This window comes from Mesoplodon densirostris, chromosome 19 (genome assembly GCF_025265405.1).
Source record: "Mesoplodon densirostris isolate mMesDen1 chromosome 19, mMesDen1 primary haplotype, whole genome shotgun sequence".
NCBI lineage: Eukaryota > Metazoa > Chordata > Mammalia > Artiodactyla > Ziphiidae > Mesoplodon > Mesoplodon densirostris.
In genome coordinates this window covers 48,523,032-48,547,585 of record NC_082679.1, presented here as the reverse complement: position 1 = coordinate 48,547,585, position 24,554 = coordinate 48,523,032, and the positions used below count along the sequence as shown (strand labels likewise).

Sequence of the window (24,554 nt, the reverse complement as noted above, 5' to 3'; positions counted from 1 at the left end):
CTTCCCTGCCGTGGGCATGCCAGCAATGGCATGGGGACAGGGTGGTTGGAAAAGTGGCACGGTAGCCCCAGCCAAGTTAAAACTAAATAAAAAGCTAAGATAAAAATATTATTTTTCAAAAGAAAGTTATTACTTTTTGGAAGAGACTGTGCTTCCGTGTGTCCATCCATTCAGAACTTACATCCATACTCGTGGCTTAACTGCATTTCTTTGCATTTGTTTCTTTATATATAAAATCATAAAACCTATCCTTAGGGGGTTATTGTGAAGATTAAATAAAGTATGGAAAAGGAGTTTAGAAATTACAAAAGCCATACAAATTTGAAATATTACTATTATGACTTAATACAGAACCTAACAATCATTTTCACCAGTTTCAGAAATTAACACAGCACATGGCAAAAAGCACGGGCTCAATAAGCGTTTGTTAAATGAATTAGTGTACAAAGTGGTTAAGACCTCCTCCCAAGGAGCATTACCATATAACATAATGGATTACATGAGGTGGGAATTCAGAAAAATGACCACTGTGCCTTTCTGAGTCTGACCTAAACATGGTGGAGAACTACTATGAGGGTTAATGAGATAAAGCTCACAAAGCAGACCAGGGCTCTGAGGAAACAGGCTCCTCTCAGCACCACCATCCCTGAATGATGAATAAAATACATCCCATGTCTTCAAGAAGCTCTAGAGGACACAAATATTCAATCACCTTCCTCACTACTCATTTAATGTTCAAAAACAGAGTTAAGTGTTTTGTTTTATGTGTATAATTTCATTTAACCTCATAATAACCCTATGAGATAGGTACATTATTATTCCCATTTTACAAATGAGGAAACTGAGGTCTAAGAGAAAAAACTTGCCATGTGCTACTCTGCCATTAAATAGCAAAAAGACCAACCATGTAAATACTACTATTATTTTACCAATGAATAAATAATTACAACTCAGTATATTAAGCACTATTACAGAACTATATATAGAATGTATTATACAAAGTAATAGGAGACTTGATCACTGAAAGATAGCAGAAGTGCCCCAGGCAGACAAGGTGGAAGTGAGCATGCCTGACTGGGGTTATAGCATAAAGTCGAGGACACGAAACATTCAGAGAAAAGTAAGTAGTTAGGAAAGGCCAGAGTGCAGAGTTCAATGTGAAAAGCTGTGATCTGTTCTCGAAAGGTTGTTGATATTTAGTTAAGGGTTATAAGATACCATGAAAGGTAGCCCTGGCTGTTATGGATTATTCCTCCTTAAAGAGCTACCAAGGTAATTATACAAAAGAAAAGAAGTACTCTAAAAACTGTAAGACTTTTCCCCTCAAAGCAGGGCTTGAGATCACTACTGAAACACAGATCACAAACTTCATAATATAATGGATAAACGTATATTTTTTAAAAATTGAGTTAAAGAAAGGATACAACATAGATCTCACTCATGCACTATACACATCACTTGCGTTGTGAATAGGACATTAGTATAAGCTGTGTGCTACAGAGCTCCTGCCCTCAAATAGTAAAATGTAATCAGGTCAAAGGGTTGTCTTTTGCACTCCAAAGATACCTGCACAGGATATCTCAAATTTGGCCCTAGCCTAACCTATGAACCTATGTAAAAAAATAATAAAAGCCACATAGGAAATCTTTTTCAGTGTAACTTGTTTCTTTCTTTATTTCAAGTTTATACTGAAGAGTAGCTAAAGAATGATTTAACAGCATTAGGATCTTTACATTTGAAATGGTTAATTAAACAACCTTAAAAAAATACACATACACACACACAACTACTGTTGACACTTATACTTAAGAAAACAGAAGTTGTTTCTCTCCAAAGTATCCCAGAATATTCTCCTAAGCACTGGTCCAATGAATGTAAGATTTCTTTTTCTTCTTCATCTTTTCACTGCTTTAAAACAACTTAACCTTTACTTTATTTTATTTTTATTTATTTATCTATCTATCTATTTATTCATTCATTCATTCATTCATTTATTTAGGCTGCACCACACAGCATGTGGGATCTTAGTTCCCTGACCAGGGAGGGAACCGCGTCCCCCTGCAGTGGAAGTGCGGAGTCTTAACCACTGGACTGCCAGGGAAGTCCAACCTTTACTTTTTTATTACAAAAGTACTCTGTAAATATTTTAATATTATAGAAGTACATAACATAGTACATGAGAGGGCTCTGTGAAACCTCCCTAAACAGAAACAAGTCTGGGGAGAGGTGGAATCTTTAATTTTATATATTTTCCTATTGATTAGTTTTGTTGTTGTTGTTGTTGTTGTTGTTGTTGTTGTTTTGCGGTATGCGGGCCTCTCACTGTTGTGGCCTCTCCCGTTGCGGAGCACAGGCTCCGGACACGCAGGCTCAGCGGCCATGGCTCACGGGCCCAGCTGCTCCGCGGCATGTGGGATCTTCCCGGACTGGGGCACGAACCCGTGTCCCCTGCATCGGGGGGCGGACTCTCAACCACTGCGCCACCAGGGAAGCCCTGATTAGGTTTTTAAAGAATTTGATTATTTTGTGATAAAAAGCTATTAAAATAATAAAATGCATAATAATAAAAAATAATAAAAATGCAGCCCATTCCTAATTAACAAATGCTTACAGAAGACATTTTTCTGTAGGGAAATAGGAGATTAATTACCTACATCTTGCCCAAATAGTATTACTTACTGGAGAGATGAGTAATAATGATTGCTAAGCAAAAAGTTAAAAGGTAGGAACCAACAGTGGCTTCCCATACTCCCAACACTACCTAACGAGCATAGTTTAAATGGTTGCATTTAAGTATTTTTAAGAAGCATTATTAAAAACTTCAGTTTTATTTGAGGAAAAGTCATTATCCCACCTTTTCCTCTCTTAAATTCACCTAAAGTTACTAGAACCTTAAAATTCTTTTGGGGGGATCACTAGGGAGCCATGTGTGTAAAATCTGAAAGAAGTAGGCTGGAAATGCTAAATACTGAGAAGAGGAAATGGGAAGGAAAATATTATCCAATTAAAAGAAAAAGCCATGATGTTGCATCTCACAGACAAGATGCCAGAAGCACCCCCCACCCAGAAGGATCAGTGGGCAAGAGAAGGAAGGAAAGAGGAAAGAGAAAACTGGAGGTCTTTCTCCCTGCCTTACTAGGGGTCTGTGAATATGAATTCTGGTAACAACCTCTTCCCTGGGATGGGACTGAGGGCAAATGAAGAGGAAGTATTTCATATTACTTCCCCTGAACTCTAAGAAAGTAAATTAGGTCATGCATATGAGGATTCTCCTTTTGCTAAAAGGTCTGACTCTGTAAATAGCCAATTAAAAATATAGCTTCAGGGAAACAAACTGTATAAATACCATGACCATACGTGAACAACGCAGCAGTAACATCACAAATAATTTCCATTTCCACTTCCATAAGTGAATTCAGCCCAACAGTCAAACTAACAATTTGAACTAAGTAGAAAGGTAATTTGAGCCAAGAAAGATGTGGTAAACTGAAGAGTAGAAAAATACTTGTTTAAGCCACCGACTATTTAATTGAGATGGATTATTGAAGGGGCCAATGTTGCAAATTTCCATATGTTGGTAGAGCATTGAAAAAACCTTGCTTCAGTTTAAGACCGGATGTTCTTAAATATGTTTTAGGTTTCCCAAAGCTTAAATCTGTAGTCAGTTCATTTAGGTTGTGGGCAATGTATTTAACTTGAGATCCTTCCTTTCCACAGAGCAAGATTAATAAATCATCTGTCCCTGTGAAGAATTTGTGTTCCTGAAAGAATTTTATATCTAAGCTAGGAAAGGCCTGAGGTGCTATGTCTAAAAGGCATCGTGGCAAAGTCTGACTTCTTAGAAACCACTGTCTCAACATGTTTTTCTTTTGAGGAGCAATAAAATTCCATATATGGAATAAGACCTGATGGCATGAATACAACCCAATGAATCTGGTGCCAGGTGGGAGATTTCTGGTGCTCCTAGTGACCTTATGGAAGCACAAGGACCAAGCAGCAATGCTACCTACTTCTGCTTCCTCATACTCCGAGCAAAGGAGGACAGTCCTCACCATTCTCTAGCTTATACAACATTAAGAGAAGGTTCTCAATAAATAACAGATTCCTATTGCAAAAGAAGAAGAGGAAGAAGAAGAAGGAGGAGGAGGAGGAGAAGAAGAAGAAGGAGGACGGCGAGGGGGAGGAGGAGGGAAGGGTTTGAGGAACTGTTTTAAATGCAAAATGCAAAAATCCAAAGGTTAACATTTTTAGAAATTCCAATAGTGCATCAAATCCACAACCTACATTTAGTATGAATAGTAACCATCACACTACCTTCTACTATAAGCTCTTTAAAGGTAGGAATTTTTTTTTTTTTTTTTTTTTTTTTTTTTTTTTGCGGTGCACGGGCCTCTCACTGTTGTGGCCTCTCCCGTTGCAGAGCACAGGCTCCGGATGCACAGACTCAGAGGCCATGGCTCACGGGCCCAGCCACTCTGCGGCATGTGGGATCCTCCCGGACTGGGGCACGAACCCGTGTCCCCTGCATCGGCAGGCGGACTCTCAACCACTGCGCCACCAGAGAAGCCCTAAGGTAGGAATTTTTGTTTGTTCAAAATAATTCCAGGGCCTCCCTGGTGGCGCAAGTGGTTGAGAGTCCGCCTGCCGATGCAGGGGATACGGGTTCGTGCCCCGGTCTGGGAGGATCCCATATGCCGCGGAGCGGCTGGGCCCGTGAGCCATGGCCGCTGAGCCTGCGCGTCCGGAGACTGCGCGTCCGGAGCCTGTGCTCCGCAACGGGGGAGGCCACAACAGTGAGAGGCCCGCATACCGCAAAAAAAAAAAAAAAAAAAAAAATAATAATAATAATAATAATAATAATTCCAACTAACCAGGGAGACGTGAGGACTTACTCCTGCCATCTTCATAAGCCTTAGGCGAAAACTGGGAAGGATAAGAACAAGAAACCCTCTAGCCAGAGAGAAGAGAGGAAGGAGACAGGGCCAGCGGCTACACACACTTAAATATGTAACTGCAGAGAAATCTGCCTAGGTCATGGTTGAATTTGATATGCTGGTAAGGGATCACAGAAAGGCTGGGAACAAAAAGATGTAGCTAAACATTATAGATATTCAGGTAACAGCCAAAATTATAGGAGCAGGTGACCTAAACACTGGGTACGAGGGAGATGAATCAGGCAGGGCCTTATCAGCTCCTATTGCTTTGTTGACCTGCTCCTAAACTAGCTAGCACCAGTTTCTCCAGACAAGCAGAATGAGATCCTAAAACGACCCAGGTATGAAGCACAGAAGGAAAGGAAGATTAACATTGTTTGAACACCTATTATGTGCTGGTTACTTTATATATTTAATGTAACCTTCACAATCATTTGACTGAAAAAGAAACTGAGGCTTGAAGAGTGTAAATTATTTTCCCCACATCATGCAGAACTCTAGGTCTGCTTGGTTCCAAAGCCAATGCTATTTCTGCAATACAACGCAATTATCCACATAGATTCAGTCGGGTGTATTCTGCTCAACAGTACTTTTTCTTGCCCTGGAAGAGAGGCAATGCTGGCTTTCTGATCACCTTACTTTGTTGACCCACAGATTTCTGGACCTTTTACTTTCTACTGGACCATAATAAGCCACTGATCCCTAGCTCTTGCCTTGATGATAGCCCCCAGGCTGTGCCTATACTGGCTCATGACAGCTGTACAGCTTACTCCTACTTATGAGGAGACACTGCTGGGACAGGATCATGAAAAGGCATGCATGAACAGCCAGCAAGTTAAAGACATGTAAAAGCAGAATTCTATGGGGGTCAAGACTTCTAACTACCATTCTCACTAGTGGAAGGGATAAGGAAAGAGTTCACAATAGTGGATATTTCAGAAATAATTTAAATCTATGGCATTTTTTTGTTATTTTGTAGCAGCAGCTTTATCTCCAATTACATTGTGCTCAAACAAATATTAAAATTCATCTTCCTTCTCACAGTAAATGCTGCAGATTATCGCAATTCACTCTCCACCCAGAACCAGAGAGGGCAAGAGAAACCTGACTTGAGATGAAATATTTTAGGAAAATAAATAGCAAAATTGATCAATCACACATGAATAATTAAGAGTTGATTGCTCAAAGAAAATGTTTTAAGACAAACTCAAGATTATTACCCTCCAAATAAGAAACCTAAAATAACTGTTCAAACTTTTTCCTGAAAATCTGAGAATAATTTCAGGTTGGTATTTTTTTTTTTGGTAGTGTTCTTGTGGACAATAAACACAATCTAACAGGATTAACATTCCTTCCAGCTGTAATCTGTACCCTAACCTGGTTAATACCCAATGATTCAGCAACTGTTCCCCACCCCCAAATTAAAAATACATTCCTTTCATAAAGAATTTCAGATTTCTTCAAATGGATAAAATGAATACCTTACTAAGCAGTATTAAAGGATTTTATGTCCTTGCCTCCTTAATCCTTTCTATTTTGCCACTGCCGCCCCCCACCCCCCACCCCCCCGCATTCAGTACATCAACATCACAAAAATAAGTTAGCCTGCTGCTTTAAGTACAGATCTGCATTTAAGAAAGTCTTACAAGTTATAAAGACTGCCACTTTTGGTCCAGTGCATTTTCTCCCATTTATTAGTGTTAATGAGTGGTCCTTCCAGTTCTGTGACATTAATAACATTACAATGCTAATACTGTACAAGATGCTTAAATAAAAGGTAAGGCATTAAAAAAAAAAAGGTAAGGCATCAAAATCCTTTAACTAATCATACATTCACATGTAATACTTCATTATGTCAATGGCAACTTTTAGGCCAGGATGCTGTTTTCCTGAATGGAAAATATGGCCTTCCTGAATATTCTGCTTTAAAATCAGGCCCTTGGAGGCCCTGAAGGTGTAATGGGGGGCAATTACAAAAAACCAGAGAGAGATGACTCAGTTTGTCTCAGATTCCAATGACACACCACTGAAGAGGGAACATACGTAAATAAATAGGCAGCAGTAGTGTTTAGTAAAGGGTTTGGTAAAAGTTACAGTCTCCTGCCATTACCCCTCAAAGAGAAATAATGAGAATCTTTAAGGTAGAAGAAACTTACCAGTCAGGTGAGGGCTACATAGAGCAAAGAAAAGTAGTCAATATACAAAAAATTATTTCAAGATGAATCGATTGTAGGTCTAAACTTGAAACACAACCATAAAGCCTCTGGAAGAAAACATGGAGCTTTGTGCCCTTGAAGTAGGCAAAGATTTCCTGGACAGGAAACACAATACTACCATGAAAGAAAAAATTTCAGCTCATCTAAATCCACCGTTAAGAAATTGAGTAGACAAACTACAGGATGAAAAAAATAGTCACAACACACACATCTAACAACAGACCTGTGTCCAGAATATATAGAGTTCTACAATCCAACAACAAAGAGATAAACAACCCAGTAAAAATGTAGGTAAAAAGACTTGAACAGACACTTTTGATTCCATTCCAATAAATTTCAAGAATAGACAAAACTAATATATGGTGAAAGAAATTTTAAAATGGTTACCTAGGGTAGAGGTGGGGAGAGGAATTGACTGGAAGGCCATGAGGGAACCTTCTGGAGGTGATGGAAATGTTCTATAGCTTATATAGTGTTTACACAGGTGTATACAACTGGCAAAATTCATTGAAATGAACACCTAAGAACACATTATTGCATGTTAATTATATTTCAAGTTTTTTAAATGTTAAAGAGTCAGAATCAATCAAAGTGATAGTTAAGTGATCCAGCATAAAGAAAAATTGGACAACTTTTAAATTTTATCTTAATTTTTTAAATTGAGAAATATTTAAAATACACTAAAAATATAGAGTACAATACAATGAACATTCATGTAACTCAACTTTACCAATCTCAAAATTCTGTCCTATTTGTTCAGTTTTATTTCCTAACAAAAAGCCCCCATGAACCTCTCTCCCCGACTCCATTCATCTTCCTTGTGCCCTAGCATTAATCACATCCTGAATTTGGTGGACAAAAAATTTGTTATCTTGGGCCTCCCTGGTGGCGCAGTGGTTTGAGAGTTCGCCTGCCGATGCAGGGGATACGGGTTCGTGCCCCGGTCTGGGAGGATCCCATATGCCGCAGAGCGGCTGGGCCCGTGGGCCATGGCCGCTGGGCCTGCGCGTCCGGAGCCTGTGCTCCGCAACGGGAGAGGCCACGGCAGTGAGAGGCCCGCATACCGCAAAAAACAAAAAAAAAACAAAAAAAAAAATTTGTTATCTTTCTTGCATTTTTAGGTCATATATATATATATATATATATATATATATATATATATATATATATATATTTTTTTTTTTTTTTTTTTTTTTTTTTTTTTCCAGTACGCGGGCCTCTCACCGTTGTGGCCTCTCCCGTTGCGGAGCACAGGCTCCGGACACGCAGGCTCAGCGGCCATAGTTCACGGGCCTAGCCGCTCCACGGCACGTGGGATCTTCCCGGACTGGGTCACGAACCCGTGTCCCCTGCATCGGCAGGCGGACTCTCAACCACTGCGCCACCAGGGAAGCCCCAAGGTCACCTATAGTTTAAAAGACCTTTTTATACTTGAGGTTTGCTGCTCTTCTTTCATTTAACAGACATACATAATACCAGTGATGTGACTGGCACTTTGTTAGGGACCAAGAACACAGTCTAGAAGAGCAGAACGGCTGACATAAAGATAATTGCATGCCAATGTGAAGATGCTAATAGAGAATATATTAAATTTTTTTGTATAAGAAAAATTCCCAACCTTGTCAAAATATTCCCAACATCTAAATTCCCAAATCATTGTGAATAAATTTGCTTGACAATGGCCAACACAAATAAATGTAATACATGTGTAAATAATTTTCCCCTTTCTCTAAAAGGGCACAATAAAAAGGGCAGAGAGGAAGGCTTTATTTGGCATCTAAGTCCCAGGCTTTGGCTTTTCTTTGCAATATTCATTAAGAGAGTCTTGCCCCTCATGCAGCTCAATATCAAAAAAAACAAACAACCCAATCCAAAAATGGGTCGAAGACCTAAATAGGCATTTCTCCAAAGAAGATCTACAGATTGCCAACAAACACGTGAAAGGATGCTCAACATCATTAATCATTAGGGAAATGCAAATCAAAACTACAATGAGGGCCTCCCTGGTGGCGCAGTGGTTGAGAGTCCGCCTGCCGATGCAGGGGATACGGGTTCGTGCCCCAGTCCGGGAGGATCCCATATGCCGCGGAGCGGCTGGGCCCGTGAGCCATGGCCGCTGAGCCTGCACATCCGGAGCCTGTGCTCCGCAACGGGAGAGGCCACAACAGTGAGAGGCCCGCGTACCACAAAAAAAAAAAAAAAAAAAAAAAACTACAATGAGGTATCATCTCACACCGGTCAGAATGGCCATCATCAAAAGATCTACAGGGCTTCCCTGTATGGTGAGCAGTGACTTTTAGAAATTCACTTTAGTCTTTTTTTTTTTTGTTTTTCTGCAGAATTTATATTGCCCAGAGTCAGCTTAATTTTTTCAATTACTTTTACTTTATGTTCACTGTAAAAATAAATGCAGTTATGGAATTCCTTGGCGGTCCAGTGCTTTAGGACTCTGTGCTTTCACTGCCCACTGGGGCCTGGGCTCAATCCCTGTTTGGGGAACTAAGATCCCACAAGCCGCATGGTATAGCCAAAAATAAGTAAATAAATAAAAGTAAAGCAGTTTTTTTCTAGAACGTAATCAATAATCTTTGAAGAAACTAATACAGAATATTTATCCTTATTTTTGCTAGAATAATTACAAAAGAAAAATTGATTTTTGCATTACAAAGCAGTGAGCAAATAACGAATAAAACTGTTACAAGAATATCTAAGAAGTTCATTTTATCATTTTTACTAATACATTAAAATTATTAAAAAGTCAGTGTTTCAGAGTCTTGAAAATCAGCTGTTTCATTCAATGTGTTTGCTAGAGTTTGATCACCTGCTTGTTCCCATCTTCGTCCTCTGGATGTGCCATTCCCCTCACATAGAATACCGCCATCCTCCAGACCTCCCACGCCCATTCCGTGGCCGGCCCTTCTCTCACCTGAAACACATTCCTAACATTCGTCACTCCTGCACCGCAAGTTCTCTCAGTATTTGTCTTTCACTTCTATGACATGTATGAAACAATTTGGATTAATTTATGTGCAGTTTATAAGCATTCATAAAGCCATCTGGGGTGCTTCTTAAAAGTATGGTTGTTGGGCTCGTGTTTTCTTTCCATTTCTCCCAGAGTGCCTAGCAGAATGTGGGTATTCAATGAGTTGAATAATCACATACAGCTATCTATTTGTGCCCAGCATGGAAAATCAGAGACAAAGACTGGGAGACAGTAACAATAACCTTCAGACAGATGCAACAACACAGAATCCAGAGCACGATTTCTTGCACATTAAGCCAGTCATAGTGGTCTTTAGACTTGCTAGCTTCTTAACCTAAACTGATCCATTGGAGAAGCAATCTATTATAATGGTAAATGACAGGAGATGTGGAGTCTGATAAATCTGAGTAACTACTGTGCCTCTGCCACCCAAGTGCTGTGACCTTGGGCAAGTTATTTAATCTCTACAGGCCCCAATTTCTTCATATTTAAGATGGGCGTAATGATACCTGCCTCACAGGGCTGTTAAAAGAAACTGTGACAATGCATGTAAAGAGTTTAGCAGAGTAAAGCTCTCAGTAATGTCATTTATTTCTATTGTTTTTAACTTTTAAAACTTTACAGTTTAGCTACAAAAATATTTCAAGCACTATGGCTTCAATGTCTGCATTATTAAGAGTGGACATAAGTTTGCTTAGCAACCACTCCATTCCACATTTCATAGTTTGGTGATGCTGCCAATCTCAATACACTAAGGATGGGTACACGATGCAGGCCTAGATCATAGCCTCCATCATCTTGGAAATAGTGATACGTCCAAGGGGTAGACAAAGCAGAGTTAATCAGAGTCCTTCCCAGAGACTGAAGGTGCTAGAAAAAAAACTTTCCTTTTTTAACAGGGGTTATTAAGTTAGGGCAATATATTCCTAGAACTGCCGGCGCCATCTTAGCTGACTACACAGAATTAGATTCTCCACAGCAGATGTTGCAGCCAAGATAATTTGAGCCTTTGGATCCCTCTGGACCTAAACCTAGATCCACCCTCAGGCTTAGGAGTTATATGAGGCAATACTTTCCAATTCTGTTCAGTTTGGTTTGGGTTTCTGCAACCAAAATAATTCTTACTAAGAAAACTGTGTATGTCTATTTTGATAGATGAAGATTTTTCTCCATCCCAATCTATCTCTAACTTCAGGGCCTGTCATAAGCTCTATATAGTTTTTTTGTCTAGTTATAAAATGATAATCATAATGCAACCTTGAGAAGTTGCCTGAAATGTATACAAAAGTGATGTTCAAAATACCACTAAAAGAAATGCTGAGAATAATTTATTATTCACTTCAGAGTTTAAAGAGTCTTTGAAAAGCTCCACCTAGCTCACCTATACCCAAGCAAATGTATTCTTCTTGCTTTCCTTTTACAGCTGTCTGTAAAGTTTCTAAATCTCTCAACTAATACGGTAGTTTCTTGTTTAATCTCTAATACCATCTTTTGATGTTTTTGGAATGTTGTAGTGGATGTCTGTTGTTTATGCCTGCATACCATCCATTCCCCCTTCTTTTGGTAACATCATTGACTATCTTTTGAGAAACCACCACTTTCATTCCACGTGGAGCCGGGGGAGTTGCCCTATTCCCTGGCTCCAAGGTGAATACGTGACTGGCCAATCAGAACGTCCCATACCTCTTGCCACATGCTTGAGCATGTATGACTGAGGTCCAATATTTCTGGCAAAATGATTGGGAAACAGATATTACAAGGACCTCAGTTCTCTTCAAAATTAATTTATGGATTTAATACAATTTAAATCAAAATCCCAAAGGAGTTTTTTAAAGAATGATAAAATCATTCCAAAATTTATCTGGACAAATAAGTAACTATACCAGCCTGCAATTGTTTATTGTTATTTTTCAAATTCTTCTTGACTGGTGTAGTCCACTTGAATTATCAATTATTAAATGTTAAAGTTACAACATACAGTGTGGTTACAAAACACTCAAACAGAAAATCCAAAATCAGATTGCAGAATATAAAAAATTAAATATATACAAAATGGTGCAATTCAAATCAGCGAGGAAAGGACAGGTCATTCCTATGGTGGCAGATACGTAGCATATTGTACCTCACCCAGGCACACTCACTGCAGACATCACTAATTAAGCATAGCCTTTCCTGCTGAACCCAGATATGACTTTGGAATCTTTCCCCACATGGCACTCCAGGCAGCCCCACCAATCTATCCGACAGTGCATCCAAGAGGATTATTTGACAAATGCTGAGATAATCAGCTATTTGGAAAAGTATATAAAGTTAAATCTCTTGCATACCTATGTTAAAATAAACCCCACGTAGATTAAAGACTTAAATATAAAAAATGAAACCATAAAAGGACTAGAGCAAAGCTACTGCAAAAGAACATTCTCAGAGAGAAACAGAGAAACTCTAAGGTGAGGAGACATGAGCAAGAGCGGAAAGCAGAGTCTCAGCACTGCCTGGGTTTGTGACATTTCTGAGGCTTGGCTGCTCAGCTTTTTCTGGAGTCCTGAGACCTGTCGGTATCTTTACAACACCTCCACCCTTTTATTTGAACTAGCTTGAATCGGTTTCTGTGCTTTGAAACCAAAAGAGCCTTGAATAAGGCACATGCATTTCTTTAAAAAAAAAATTATTAGTTATCAACTGATTTTACTAAAAATAAATAAATAAATCTTTAATTTGTCTGAGTCTCTCTTTTTTTTTTTTTTCCGGTATGCGGGCCCCTCACTGCTGTGGCCTCTCCCGTTGCGGAGTACAAGCTCCGGACGCGCATGCTCAGCGGCCATGGCTCACGGGCCCAGCCGCTCCGCGGCATGTGGGATCCTCCCGGACCGGGACACGAACCCGTGTCCCCTGCATCGGCAGGCGGACTCTCAACCACTGCGCCACCAGGGAAGCCCCTGTCTGAGTCTCTTTCAATGAAAAATCAAAGCTTACCATTTTCCAAATGTGAGGTGTAATATTTTATATACATGACAGATTAATTAAATTGAAAGATAAGGATTTAACTTTCTCATCTCTCTATCCCATCAAGTTTACTTTCATAAAGCATTCTAAAAAACTTGCAGGGGCTTCCCTGCTGGCGCAGTGGTTAAGAATTCGCCTGCCAATGCAGGGGACACGGGTTCAATCCCTGGCCCAGGAAGATCCTACATGCTGCGGAGCAACTAAGCCAGTGCACGACAACTACTGAGCCTGCACTCTAGAGCCCGCGAGCCACAACTACTGAGCCCATGTGCCACAACTGCTGAAGCCCGCGCACCTAGAGCCTGTGCTCCACAGCAAGAGAAGCCACTGCAATGAAAAGCCCTCTCACTGCAAGGAAGAGTAGCCCCCGCTCACCGCAACCAGAGAAAAGCCACGTGCAGCAACAAAGACACAACGCAGCCAAAAGTAAAATAAATATAAATAAATAAATTTATTTAAAAAAACTTGCAAAATTAAAAACAAGAGGGTAAAAGGTGGTGGAAAGAAAGAATGTTGAAGAAAAGCCAAAGTAATTTTTAAAAGCTGCACTTTGGGAATTCTCTGGCAGTCCACTGGTTAGGACTCTGCACTTTCACTCACAGGCCGGTTCAATCCCTAGTCTGGGGAACTAAGATCCCACAAGCAGGGTGCAGCCAGGGGTGGGGGAAAAAAAAAAAAGGCTGCATTTCGCATATTCTTTACTACTTATATGTCAAAACATTTCAAAACATTCTAGCAATGTCTTGGGAGCCGGATCATAGAAACCAAAACAAATTTGAGTTTTATAACTCTTTACTCTTCCTAAAAGGTCAATCTACGGATACCATAATCACTGGTGCTTTGTTTACATACAAAATTATTTCACAAGTTTTTTTTTTACACTGAAATCAAGCACAAATTTTATGGACTCAAGTGTATATTCCTTAGAATGGCAGTTAGTAACTAAATCAACTGTATTTCTGCAGACACAAAATATTAAACTCACCTGAATATACCATCATTTCTGCAGAAGAAGCCAACAACTCCTTTCACTAACCTAGGGAAAAAACCCTTTAAAGGAAGAATATGCTCTCATGCTGTGTGGCTATATAGTGTTTATAAACTAAAATTTTTCTTCTCAATCCCCATAGCCAGCTGACAGAGTTACACTGCCTAAGTGCTTTATAACAAAGCTAAGTGCTTCTGCTGTCCCTGGAGAGAAATCTCAGGGCTAATTCACTATATCCAACCTGCCCCCACATCCTGTCATTTCTTCCTTTGAAACAGTGGCTCTCAATTTTCCACTCCAACATCTCTGAGGCATCAAATGCCCGTGCTAGTAACAGAGGCCAGAGATTCTCTAGAAGTATGCAATGTTTGGGTGCCCCAGGCAGTCAGAAGGAGGCTATCTGGGTAGGAAAAGGTCCACAGTGGATCTGCTGTCCCCTGGCAAGAAATCACCTGCTTTAAACTGTTTCTTGAATTGAATCTTCCTCTCTATTCTCAGGGCCACCACCATCACCCCCTTCAATGGTTATCACCTCTGCTTTGGATTACTTTTCACTACAACAGCTGTAGTTTTTCCTACATTTGCTCTTTCCTCTTTGCATTACATCAAGCGCATCCACTGCTGCCAACCCAAAATTCTGTTCCCATCATGTCACTTCCTGGCTCAAGAATGGATTGCATCAGTTCCCCATCCCTTCTATCTCTCCAACCTCTCCCTTTCTCGGCCAGCCTTTTCTCCTTGCTGTATAAATATGTCCTAATTCTTTCCCTTAAAACAAAACAAAATAATAAAAAAAAAAACAACTACAAAAGTAAAATCCTTCTTGGATACTTTATTCAAATCTAGTTACCACCTTTGCTTCTGTTGTTTTTCTGAGACACTTTAAAAAAGTAAGGTCTACTCACTGCCCTCTGTTCTTGTCACTCTGATGAAACTGCTCTTAACAGAACTCTAACAATCTTGTTCTCTAATCACCAAACCCAACGGACTTCTTTTTCCTTCTTGACTTCTCCAGCATCTGTAGATGTTGATCACCCCCTTCTTTTTGAAACTCTTGCCTCCCTGACTTGCACTCCCTGGACCATTTCTTTCCAGATTTCTCTTCCTCCACTCTCATTTTAAATGTAGGGGTTCTGCAGGGCTCCATCCTGTTCCTACTTCTCTTTTTAATTTGCACTCTGTTAATGATTACATCAACACTTATGGCATTAATCACCACTTCTACCCTAACATCTCATAAATCTTCAACTCATTTCTGACAGTTCTCTTGACTACAGACCTGTACCAGTCTTTTGCACCAGGTTGTCACACAGGTGACTCAAATTCAACATGTCCAAACCAAACTTCTCTTCACCCAAAAAACTAGTTCCTCCCCCATTTGTTTTGGTTTCATAGATATCCACTTTCCCAAGCCAAACATCTAGGAGTTATCTTCCCTCTCTTTTTCTCTCCCCTTCGGTCCCCACACTGATCATTCAGACCTGCTGTTTCTATCTCCTTAATATCTTTCAGCTTCATACTGTCCTATCCAGTCTCACTATCCTAATGGTGTCGCAACAGCCTCCTAACTGCTTTCCCTTACCTCATGTCTTGAGCTCCTACACTCCCCATCTGCCACTCTTTCTAAGAGGTTGCTTCTTTGTTTAAAACACTCCTCATTTAAAACATTTTAAAACCTGGGTGGCTTGCCAGGCCTAAAACTATTTTTTTAATTGTTTTTTTAAATTAATTAATCTATTTTTGGCTATGTTGGGTCTTTGTTGCTGCGTGCAGGCTTTCTCTAGTTGCAGTGAGCGGGGGTTACTCTTCGTTGAGGTGCGCGGGCTTCTCATTGCAGTGGCTTCTCTTGTTGTGGAGCACAGGCTCTAGGTGTGCGGGCTTCAGTCGTTGTGGCGCACGGGCTTAGTTGCTCCGCAGCATGTGGGACCTTCCCAGACCAGGGATTGAATCCGTGTCCACTGCATTGGCAGGCAGATTCTCAACCACTGCACCACCAGGGAAGTGCCTAAAACTTTTGGTAGTACACACTCATCAGTAAACATGTGAGTCTACATGCTCATCCTACAAATATTCATTAATGCATACATATTATAGAATATATACAAAGTGTAAACATCAAGAATGAATGAGATAGGGCTTCCCTGGTGGCGCAGTGGTTGGGAGTCCGCCTGCCGATGCAGGGGACATGGGTTCGTGCCCTGGTCCGGGAAGATTCCACATGCCGCGGAGCGGCTGGGCCCGACAGCCATGGCCGCTGAGCCTGCACTCTGCAACGGGAGAGGCCACAACAGTGAAAGGCCTGTGTACTGCAAAAAAAGAATGAGATAAAGATGAAATACATACACTAAATATATCCCTGATGAAGTCATACTATCTTAGCTACTGTATGATTCAAAGTACAATACAGTCTCATATAGTTCATTATTCATGATAATGTATTAATCCATATTTCAAATAGTCTTCTTGACAATTTCATTTTTTAGGCTGACTTCTTGACAGGCTTACCTTGAAATGTGACAAAGAGCTCCTACTAGGAGAAATGTAAACTCTATGTTTTTATTATTTATAGTGTTAGAATTATCTTCAATCCACAGTTTCTCTGTGCAAATCTTTAAGCCACTTGCTCATTTTGTGAAGATTAATTTAGTTAAAAGCAGATAATATATTGTAAATCCACTCAACCAGGCTCAAGTAAACTGCAATAAGTTGCAATATGATAATAGCAGACAAATAAATAAGGTCACCACATTCAATTCCTGTGCTTTGTGAAGCTCTTTCACTCTTCCCTCGAGACATCACCTTGTGTATCGAGTGTGTAATGGCACTGCCTTATAAGACTGAGGAAGAGAACCAGGGTTATTTATACATTAAATATTAATAAAACTCAAGTCCTTTTTTTAGGTTGAAAATATAAACCCCACTAGTGACCACTGCTTGGCACTGCACACAAGGCCCTTGATGATCTGGCCTCTGCCCACCTTTCCAGCCTGCTCTCCAGCTACACACTTCCCGCATCTTCCCACACTTTACCTCTCTCAACACACCAGCTACTCATCACTTTCTTACCTCTGACATGCTGTCTCCTTTGCACTTCTACCTCTGCTTCCAGGGCATCATGTTCTCATCTCTTTTAAAGCACTTATCACAGCCTGCTGTAACTGTTTCCCTACTAGTCTAAAGGGCAGGGATTACTCCCAATTTTGAATTCCCAGCATCTACCACAACACCTCATTTGCAGTAGGTACTTAAGGTTGACTAATAGAATGAAAAAGGTCCAAATTCCTCTGGCCTGCTTTCAAGGCCTTGAATAATCTGGCTCCAATTTAACTACCCAGTTTAATTTTCTTCCCCCAAGTCCATTCCTGTTCTCCTTACTTCCTATCGTAGGTCATGCTCATTTTGGCTTTTGCTCAATTTACCTCCTCAACTTGGACTACCTTCCATCTACAGAGAAGCAACTTGTCCTTTAAGCCTCAGACAAAATTATCCCTTCCCCAATGAAGTCACACTTGACTCTTCCATCCCCCAACTGATCACCTCTTCAGAGAACTCTTGAAGAGTGAGTACTACACATTTCAGCAATTACTCTCTATGTGGTGGTTTTCCCTCCCCAATTTCAGTCTAAGTTCTTTGATGCCAGGGACCACGTTCAACTTCTTTTGCACACTGATCTCTCACAACACACTGCAACATGATGATGCACAGGAGATGCTAGAAGTTCTGAATGACTGGTTGTAGATATCATGGTACAAGGGAGACAGCAGTGAACTGGGTTTCAGTCCGAGTTCCACCACTGATTCCTTAGGTGACCTTAAACATGCCACTTAACCTCTTTGGTCATTAATTCCTCATCTGGACGATGAGACTTCACAATTTTTTAAATTCTAGGTAAGATTTTTCCTCTTGACCAAAGGAAACAACATTTTCCCCCTAAAAATCAAGAGAAATTCTGAGACCTTCGGTAACTTACTTAACATTAATGAACTTCAGTGTAATCAACAACAGCCCACTACCTCAAAGGACTGTGTAAAGGTCAAATGAGAAAATACACATAAAAATGCATAGATAATTTTAAAATCTGGATAAAAACAAACTTAAGGCACTGTCATACCTATTTAGTAGGAAATGCAAGCAAGCAGCATCATTTGTTGTTCAGCTGGGTAGGAGAGTATGCTAGCCTAGCCAAGGACAGTGATTGGATCCTTGAATGACTCAGTCTGCTCAGCACAGCAGAACACTGTTCCATAGCCACAGGCTGCACCTCATCCCTTAGGTACAAAGATACACATCTGATCACAAAGTAAAGTAACCTTTATCCCGTAAGGACTACATAGCAGGGAATACATCAGTTGAAGTTACTGAGTTATCAATTGAGATCTAAATTAAAGCCTGGTTATGGTTTCTAAAAATGCTCTTAGAATTTTCCTAACCACTCTGTATTAGAACCAATAAATTTCTCATATTTTTCTAATAATTTAGAGGGCATATTTTAGCAAGAAGGGGACTCTATAAGAAATAATCTGGTTACAAAGACATGGTTTCTCATATAAACATGTCTAATCATTCAAGTGAAATACAAAAAGGCTAGTTAAAAAGAAAAAACAGAGAAACACAAAACGTCCTAACAATTTAGTGGTTATTTAAGAGATAGACTGATGAATATACATGGCAAAGTCTCAAAGAAAATGTAAAATGTTTTCTCTAGGAGACTCAACTTTTCCAACATACGGTGAAGAAAGTGGCAGTGTAGGAACCCAAACTAGCTTCTTCAAATGAGCAGCCTAATAATGTCAGCAGTATTCATTACATGTCCCCTAACATACACAAAGAGCCAGTCATATTATATAAGACACTCAAAATCTCAATCTATTCTAGATATAAAAATTATTTTCAACTCTGAAATTAAATTTCATGTCAGACAACTTCCTCTATACACCTAACCATTTTCTTTTCAATAGATTTGATAACAATACTTTTAGAATCATATTTACACAATAAAAGATGATTTTCCAACATTATTCCAATGAGAATTGCTTCAAAAATTTATTGATCTTTTCTCAAATACCAAACCTTAAGCTGGGGACTTCCCTGGTGGTCCACTAGTTAAGACTCCTCACTCCTAATACAGGGGGCCTGGGTTTGATCCCTGGTCAGGGAACTAGATCCCACATGCCACAACTGAGAGCCTACATGCCCAGACACTATAAATATCTTAGAGGAAAACATAGGCAGAACACTCTATGACATAAATCACAGCAAGATCCTTTTTGACCCACCTCCTAGAGTAATGGAAATAAAAACAAAAATAAACAAGTGGGACCTAATGAAACTTAAAAGCTTTTGCACAGCAAAGGAAACCATAAACAAGACGAAAAGACAACTCTCAGAATGGGAGAAAATATTTGCAAATGAAGCAGCTGACAAAGGATTAATCTCCAAAATTTACAAGCAGCTCAATATCAAAAAACAAACAACCCAATCCAAAAATGGGTGGAAGACCTAAACAGACATTTCTCCAAAGAAGCTATACAGACTGCCAACAAACACATGAAAGGATGCTCAACATCACTAATCATTAGAGAAATGTAAATCAAAACCACGATGAGGCATCACCTCACATGGTCAGACTGGCCATCATCAAAAAATCTACAAACAACAAGTGCTGGAGAGGGTGTGGAGAAAAGGGAACCCTCTTGCACTGTTGGTGGGAATGTAAGTTGATACAGCCACTATGGAGAACAGTATGGAGGTTCCTTCAAAAACTAAAAATAGAACTACCATGTGACCCAGCAATCCCACTACTGGGCATATACCCTGAGAAAACCATAATTCAAAGAGAGACATGTACCACAATGTTCACGGCAGCACTATTTACAATAGCCAGGTCATGGAAGCAACCTAAATGTCCATCGACAGATGAATGGATAAAGAAGACGTGGCACATATATACAATGGAATATATTACTCAGTCATAAAAAGAAATGAAATTGAGTTATCTGTAGTGAGGTGGATGGACCTAGAGTCTGTCATACAGAATGAATTAAGTCAGAAAGAGAAAAACAAATACCATATATATGGAATCTAAAAAAAAAAAAACAAAGGTTCTGATGAACCTAGGGGCAGGACAGGAATAAAGACACAGACGTAGAGAATGGTTGTGAGGACACAGATCGGGTGGGCAGTGGGGAGCTAGGACGAAGTGAGAGAGTAGCATTGACATATATACACTACCAAATGTAAAATAGATAGCTAGTGGGAAGCAGCTGTGCAGCAGAGGGAGATCACCTCGGTACTTTGTGACTACCTAGAGGGGCAGGATAGGGAGGGTGGGAGGTAGATGCAAGAGGGAGGGGATATGGGGATACATGGATACATATAGCTGATTCACTCTGTTATACAGGAGAAACTAACAAAACATTGTAAAGCAATTATACTCCAATAATGACATTAAAAAAAAAAGAAAATGAGATCCAATAAAATATGTATACACACTAGGAAAAAAAAAGAGCCCGCATGCTGCAACTAAAAAGATCCTGGGGCTTCCCTGGTGGCACAGTGGTTGAGAGTCCGCCTGCCAATGCAGAGGACATGGGTTCGTGCCCCGGTCCGGGAAGATCCCACATGCTGCGGAGCAACTAAGCCCGTGCACCACAACTACTGAGCCTGCGTTCTGGGCCCGTGAGCCACAACGACTGAGCCTGCACTCTAGAGCCTGGGAGCCACAACTACTTAAGTCCACACGCCTAGAGCTCGCGCTCCACAATGAAGAGTAGACCCCCTTGCCACAACTGGAGAAAGCCCGTGCACAGCAACTAAGATCCAACGCAGCCAAAAAAAAAAAAAAAAAAAAAAAAAAGTAGCCTACCTGGGACTTCCCTGGTGGCGTAGGGGTTAAGAATCTGCCTGCCAATGCAGGGGACATGTGTTCGAGCCCTGGTCCGGGAAGATCCCACATGCCACAGAGCCACTAAGCCCGTGTGCCACAACGACTGAGGCTGCACTCTAGAGCCCGCAAGCCACAACTACTGAAGCCCGAGTGCCTAGATCCTGTGCTCCCCAACAAGAGAAGCCACCGCAATGAGAAGCCCGCGCATAGCAATGAAGAGTAGCCCCCCACTTGTTGCAACAAGAGAAAGCCCACGCGCAGCAATGAAGACCCAATGCAGCCAAACATAAATAAATAAATAAATAATAATTTTTTTTTTTTTTAAGTGGCCTTCCTGGATGGGACACTAGCTCTCAATTTTATATACTTGGTTCAATTAAATCATTGTTTTCAGTGATTTTACATATTCTAAGCAATTTTATTTTTATATCCCTTGGCTTGAAAGTTCAATTTCATACTTCCCCACACATATAAGAACAAAAACTACTTGTCTTTTACAAAATGGGAAAATAAAATAGAACCTGTGTGTTAGGTAAATAGGCATTCAATAAATGTTATGCTGCCATTTGTAAACCCTCCTTCTAAAAGCACATGTGGCCTATTTTAGTCTAATGAATATTGGGAAGCATTTACTATATGATTTTCATTTAATTGGTATGAATACCAGGTTCAAATTATATCTAAACAAAAACTGGATTTTTAAAAAAATATGGGGTAAAGAGTTGAAATGTCTGCCCACCACCACTGAGCACCACATAAATAGTACTACATTCAATATTCTGGCTCTAAGAATTTATAACCAAATTCTTAGTTAGCCCAATTTCAAGGTACACATTTCTGGTAACAATTTTTTTTTACACACATACCACACAAACCATGATCTATAATTTTACTCCTTTTATTAGCACTAATTTCTGAGCAATGTCTAGCCCCACCTAAGTGAGATATAAATAAGATTTATAAATAGGATATTATAAAGGTGGGACACTGGAATTTCACAACTGGAGCACATTAAAATATTTACTTGCAAACTAACATCTTCCCAAACATTTACCAGCAGATTTAGAAAAAAGTGACAATCGCTTTGCCGAGCTGGACTTCTGGCTTCTCAGTCTGATGATTGGCCCCTTCCTACCTCCACTCCCCACCCCTTCCCTTCTCTTCTTCCTCTGCCAGGAATACCCTCCTGACTCATCTCTGCCTATGTCCATCACTTCCTTGGAGACCTGGCTCAAGATTCAGCTCCTTGAAAAATTCCTCCCTGACCAATACAGTTTCTACTAACTACTTCCTAACTTTGCATTCCCTTGGCATTTATATAGTTTGCACTCCGTAATCTATAAATTGTAAGTTGTTTTGCACTTTTCTATCCTTTCCCCAACTAGACACCAAATAGACACATCATCTTTTATATTCTGTTCTATATAGCCAGCAATAAATGCTTCTTGAATGACTGAAATCATCAGTGAAAGGCCGACTGCTCAAAAATTTCTGAATATTACCTCCAACATGTATGAGTCCTTCAAGTAGATGAGATTTAATTCTGAGATTTAGTAAATCATAAATTTAGTAAATCCATAAATTCATCACAAAAGACCCAAGTAACAGATCACATGCATACTTAAAGAATAATCCTAGCTATTCAAACATAACTTGAGATTTAACATTTCAGGCTTCTAATAAGCTTAAAGCCTTGAGGCCTGTGAATGGTAGGAAGCTGGCACCAGTCTCCTGCAAAAGGGGCAAAACTCTAGTTGGCAGTAAATGTTCAAACACGTGAGCGTCCACTGTTAAACGAGGCTCATTAACCACACAAACTTGCTGTTTCAGCATTCTGGCTTCAATGAAGTGCTATGATCTCCTTTGGTAATTGTTGAGAGCCAATGATGGGTTAAATTCCCATAAATTAACCAGCGTTTTGGTGGTTTGCCCAAGCATACCGCTGGCACCGGTGTGGACGAATTTTTTTTTTTTTAACAGACCCGCCTGCCCTGGGGAGCCAGAGGTGAGCGAAGAAAGCGCCAACCCGGCACTTCTCAGGAGGCAAACGGAGACCTCCAGAGCTTCGTTCCGTCCCCCTCTAGATCTTAGTGTCAGCTTATCGTGCAGAGGCGGGGCTTCCAGCACGGCTGCTTCTTACTAAATCTCAACCGAGTCTTCCTTGGGGACTGCAAGCCACACTTCGGCGGCTGCCCAACTTTTCCTGTAGGGAGCATCAGTTTTTCCATCCTCAAAGCTCCAACAGACGGGGTTTGGGGAGAGCCGGGCTACCAGTAGAGAGGAAGGTGAGGACCCGGGGGGCGAGGGAGAGGGAAGGGGCTGGCCCAGCAAAACGGGTAGGGTGGCAGAAACAAAGTGAGCGCCGGTCAGCCCAGCACCGCCCGCCCGCCCGCCGGCCCCGCTCACCCTCTAGCAGCACCTCCTTGCCCGCGCGCTTCAGCGCCTGCACGGCCTGGTCGTGGGTGGCCTGGCGCAGGTCGGTGCCGTTCACCGACAGGATGGCGTCGCCCAGCCGCAGCGCCCGGCTCTGGTCGGCCGCCAGTCCCGGGAAGATCTTGGAGATGAGAATTGGCATCCGGTTCTCGCGGCCGCCCTTGATGCTGATGCCCAGGCCGCCCGCCTCCTGCTTCACCACCCGCACCCGGCGCACGGGCGGTGACGCGCCCGCCTCGCTCGCCGGGCCCCGCGGCGGCGCGGGTGGGCTCGGGGGGCCCAGGCCGCGGCTCGGGCTCCCAGGCAGTGAGTCGCCCGCGCCACCGCCGTTCGGGAGGCCGTTAAAGGCGGCCGCCGCGGGCCCGAGAGCGGGTTCAGGCTCAGCCGCCGCGGCGTCGCCCGTCAGGCTCAGGCTCTCCCCGCTCAGCTCGGCCACCACTCGGACCCAGCGCTCCCTCAGGAGCAGCTCCACCAGCCCCGCTTTGGTGGCCCGCGTCCACACCGCCATGGCCGGCCCCGCTCCCGCCGCCGCAGTCGCCACAGCTACCCTCATTCCAGTCAGGCAGCTTCGGCGCTTCCCCCTTCCCGCCCGAGGGGGCGGGCCCGCCGCCCCCCCACGCCACCGCGGTAATTCATTATTCATGAGGGGTCACGCCCACCTTCCGGAGGGGCGGGGAGAGGCCGGCCGAGCCGCTTCCGGGAGGTTAAGGAGTTGACCGCAGTCCAGTGGGTTACATTTTACCGGACGTGGGCAGCTCTAGCGAAGTGGGGCTTGGACTCACCTTCTTCCTCGTACGCCTCCGATCTCCCCACCCCCAACTCCTGACCTCTACCGTGCAATTCACCAGAGCTGCCTGGGCACGGAAGGCAAAATCAGCTTCGAGAGGCACTTTGCAATCCTGCAAGACCGAGTTGCACGTTCACTTGCATTGACTGGTTCGTTACGTATTTACAGAATGCTCTGCAGTGTGCTGCTTTTGAGGCCTGGAGAGGAGCTGGATAAAACGTGCCACAGCTGAGAGCTGGCGGTCTAGTGGGGGAGGAAAATGGAGAACCAACCAACCTGATGTGATATTATGTGGTTAAGTGACATGTATAAAACACCCTGAGA

The 24,554-nt window shown here is 41.7% G+C and overlaps 1 protein-coding gene across 1 annotated transcript in view; it reads right to left on the bottom strand.

Moving 5' to 3' along the window:
- Nucleotides 1-24,039, bottom strand: part of SNTB2 (syntrophin beta 2) — an 89,982-nt gene extending 65,943 nt beyond the window's left edge. Inside the window, exon 1 of the mRNA XM_060083760.1 lies at nt 23,417-24,039. Coding sequence (XP_059939743.1) covers nt 23,417-23,996 — 580 coding nt within the window. The 5' untranslated portion in view covers nt 23,997-24,039. The remainder of the gene's footprint in view (nt 1-23,416) is intronic.
- Nucleotides 24,040-24,554: the final 515 nt, after the last annotated feature.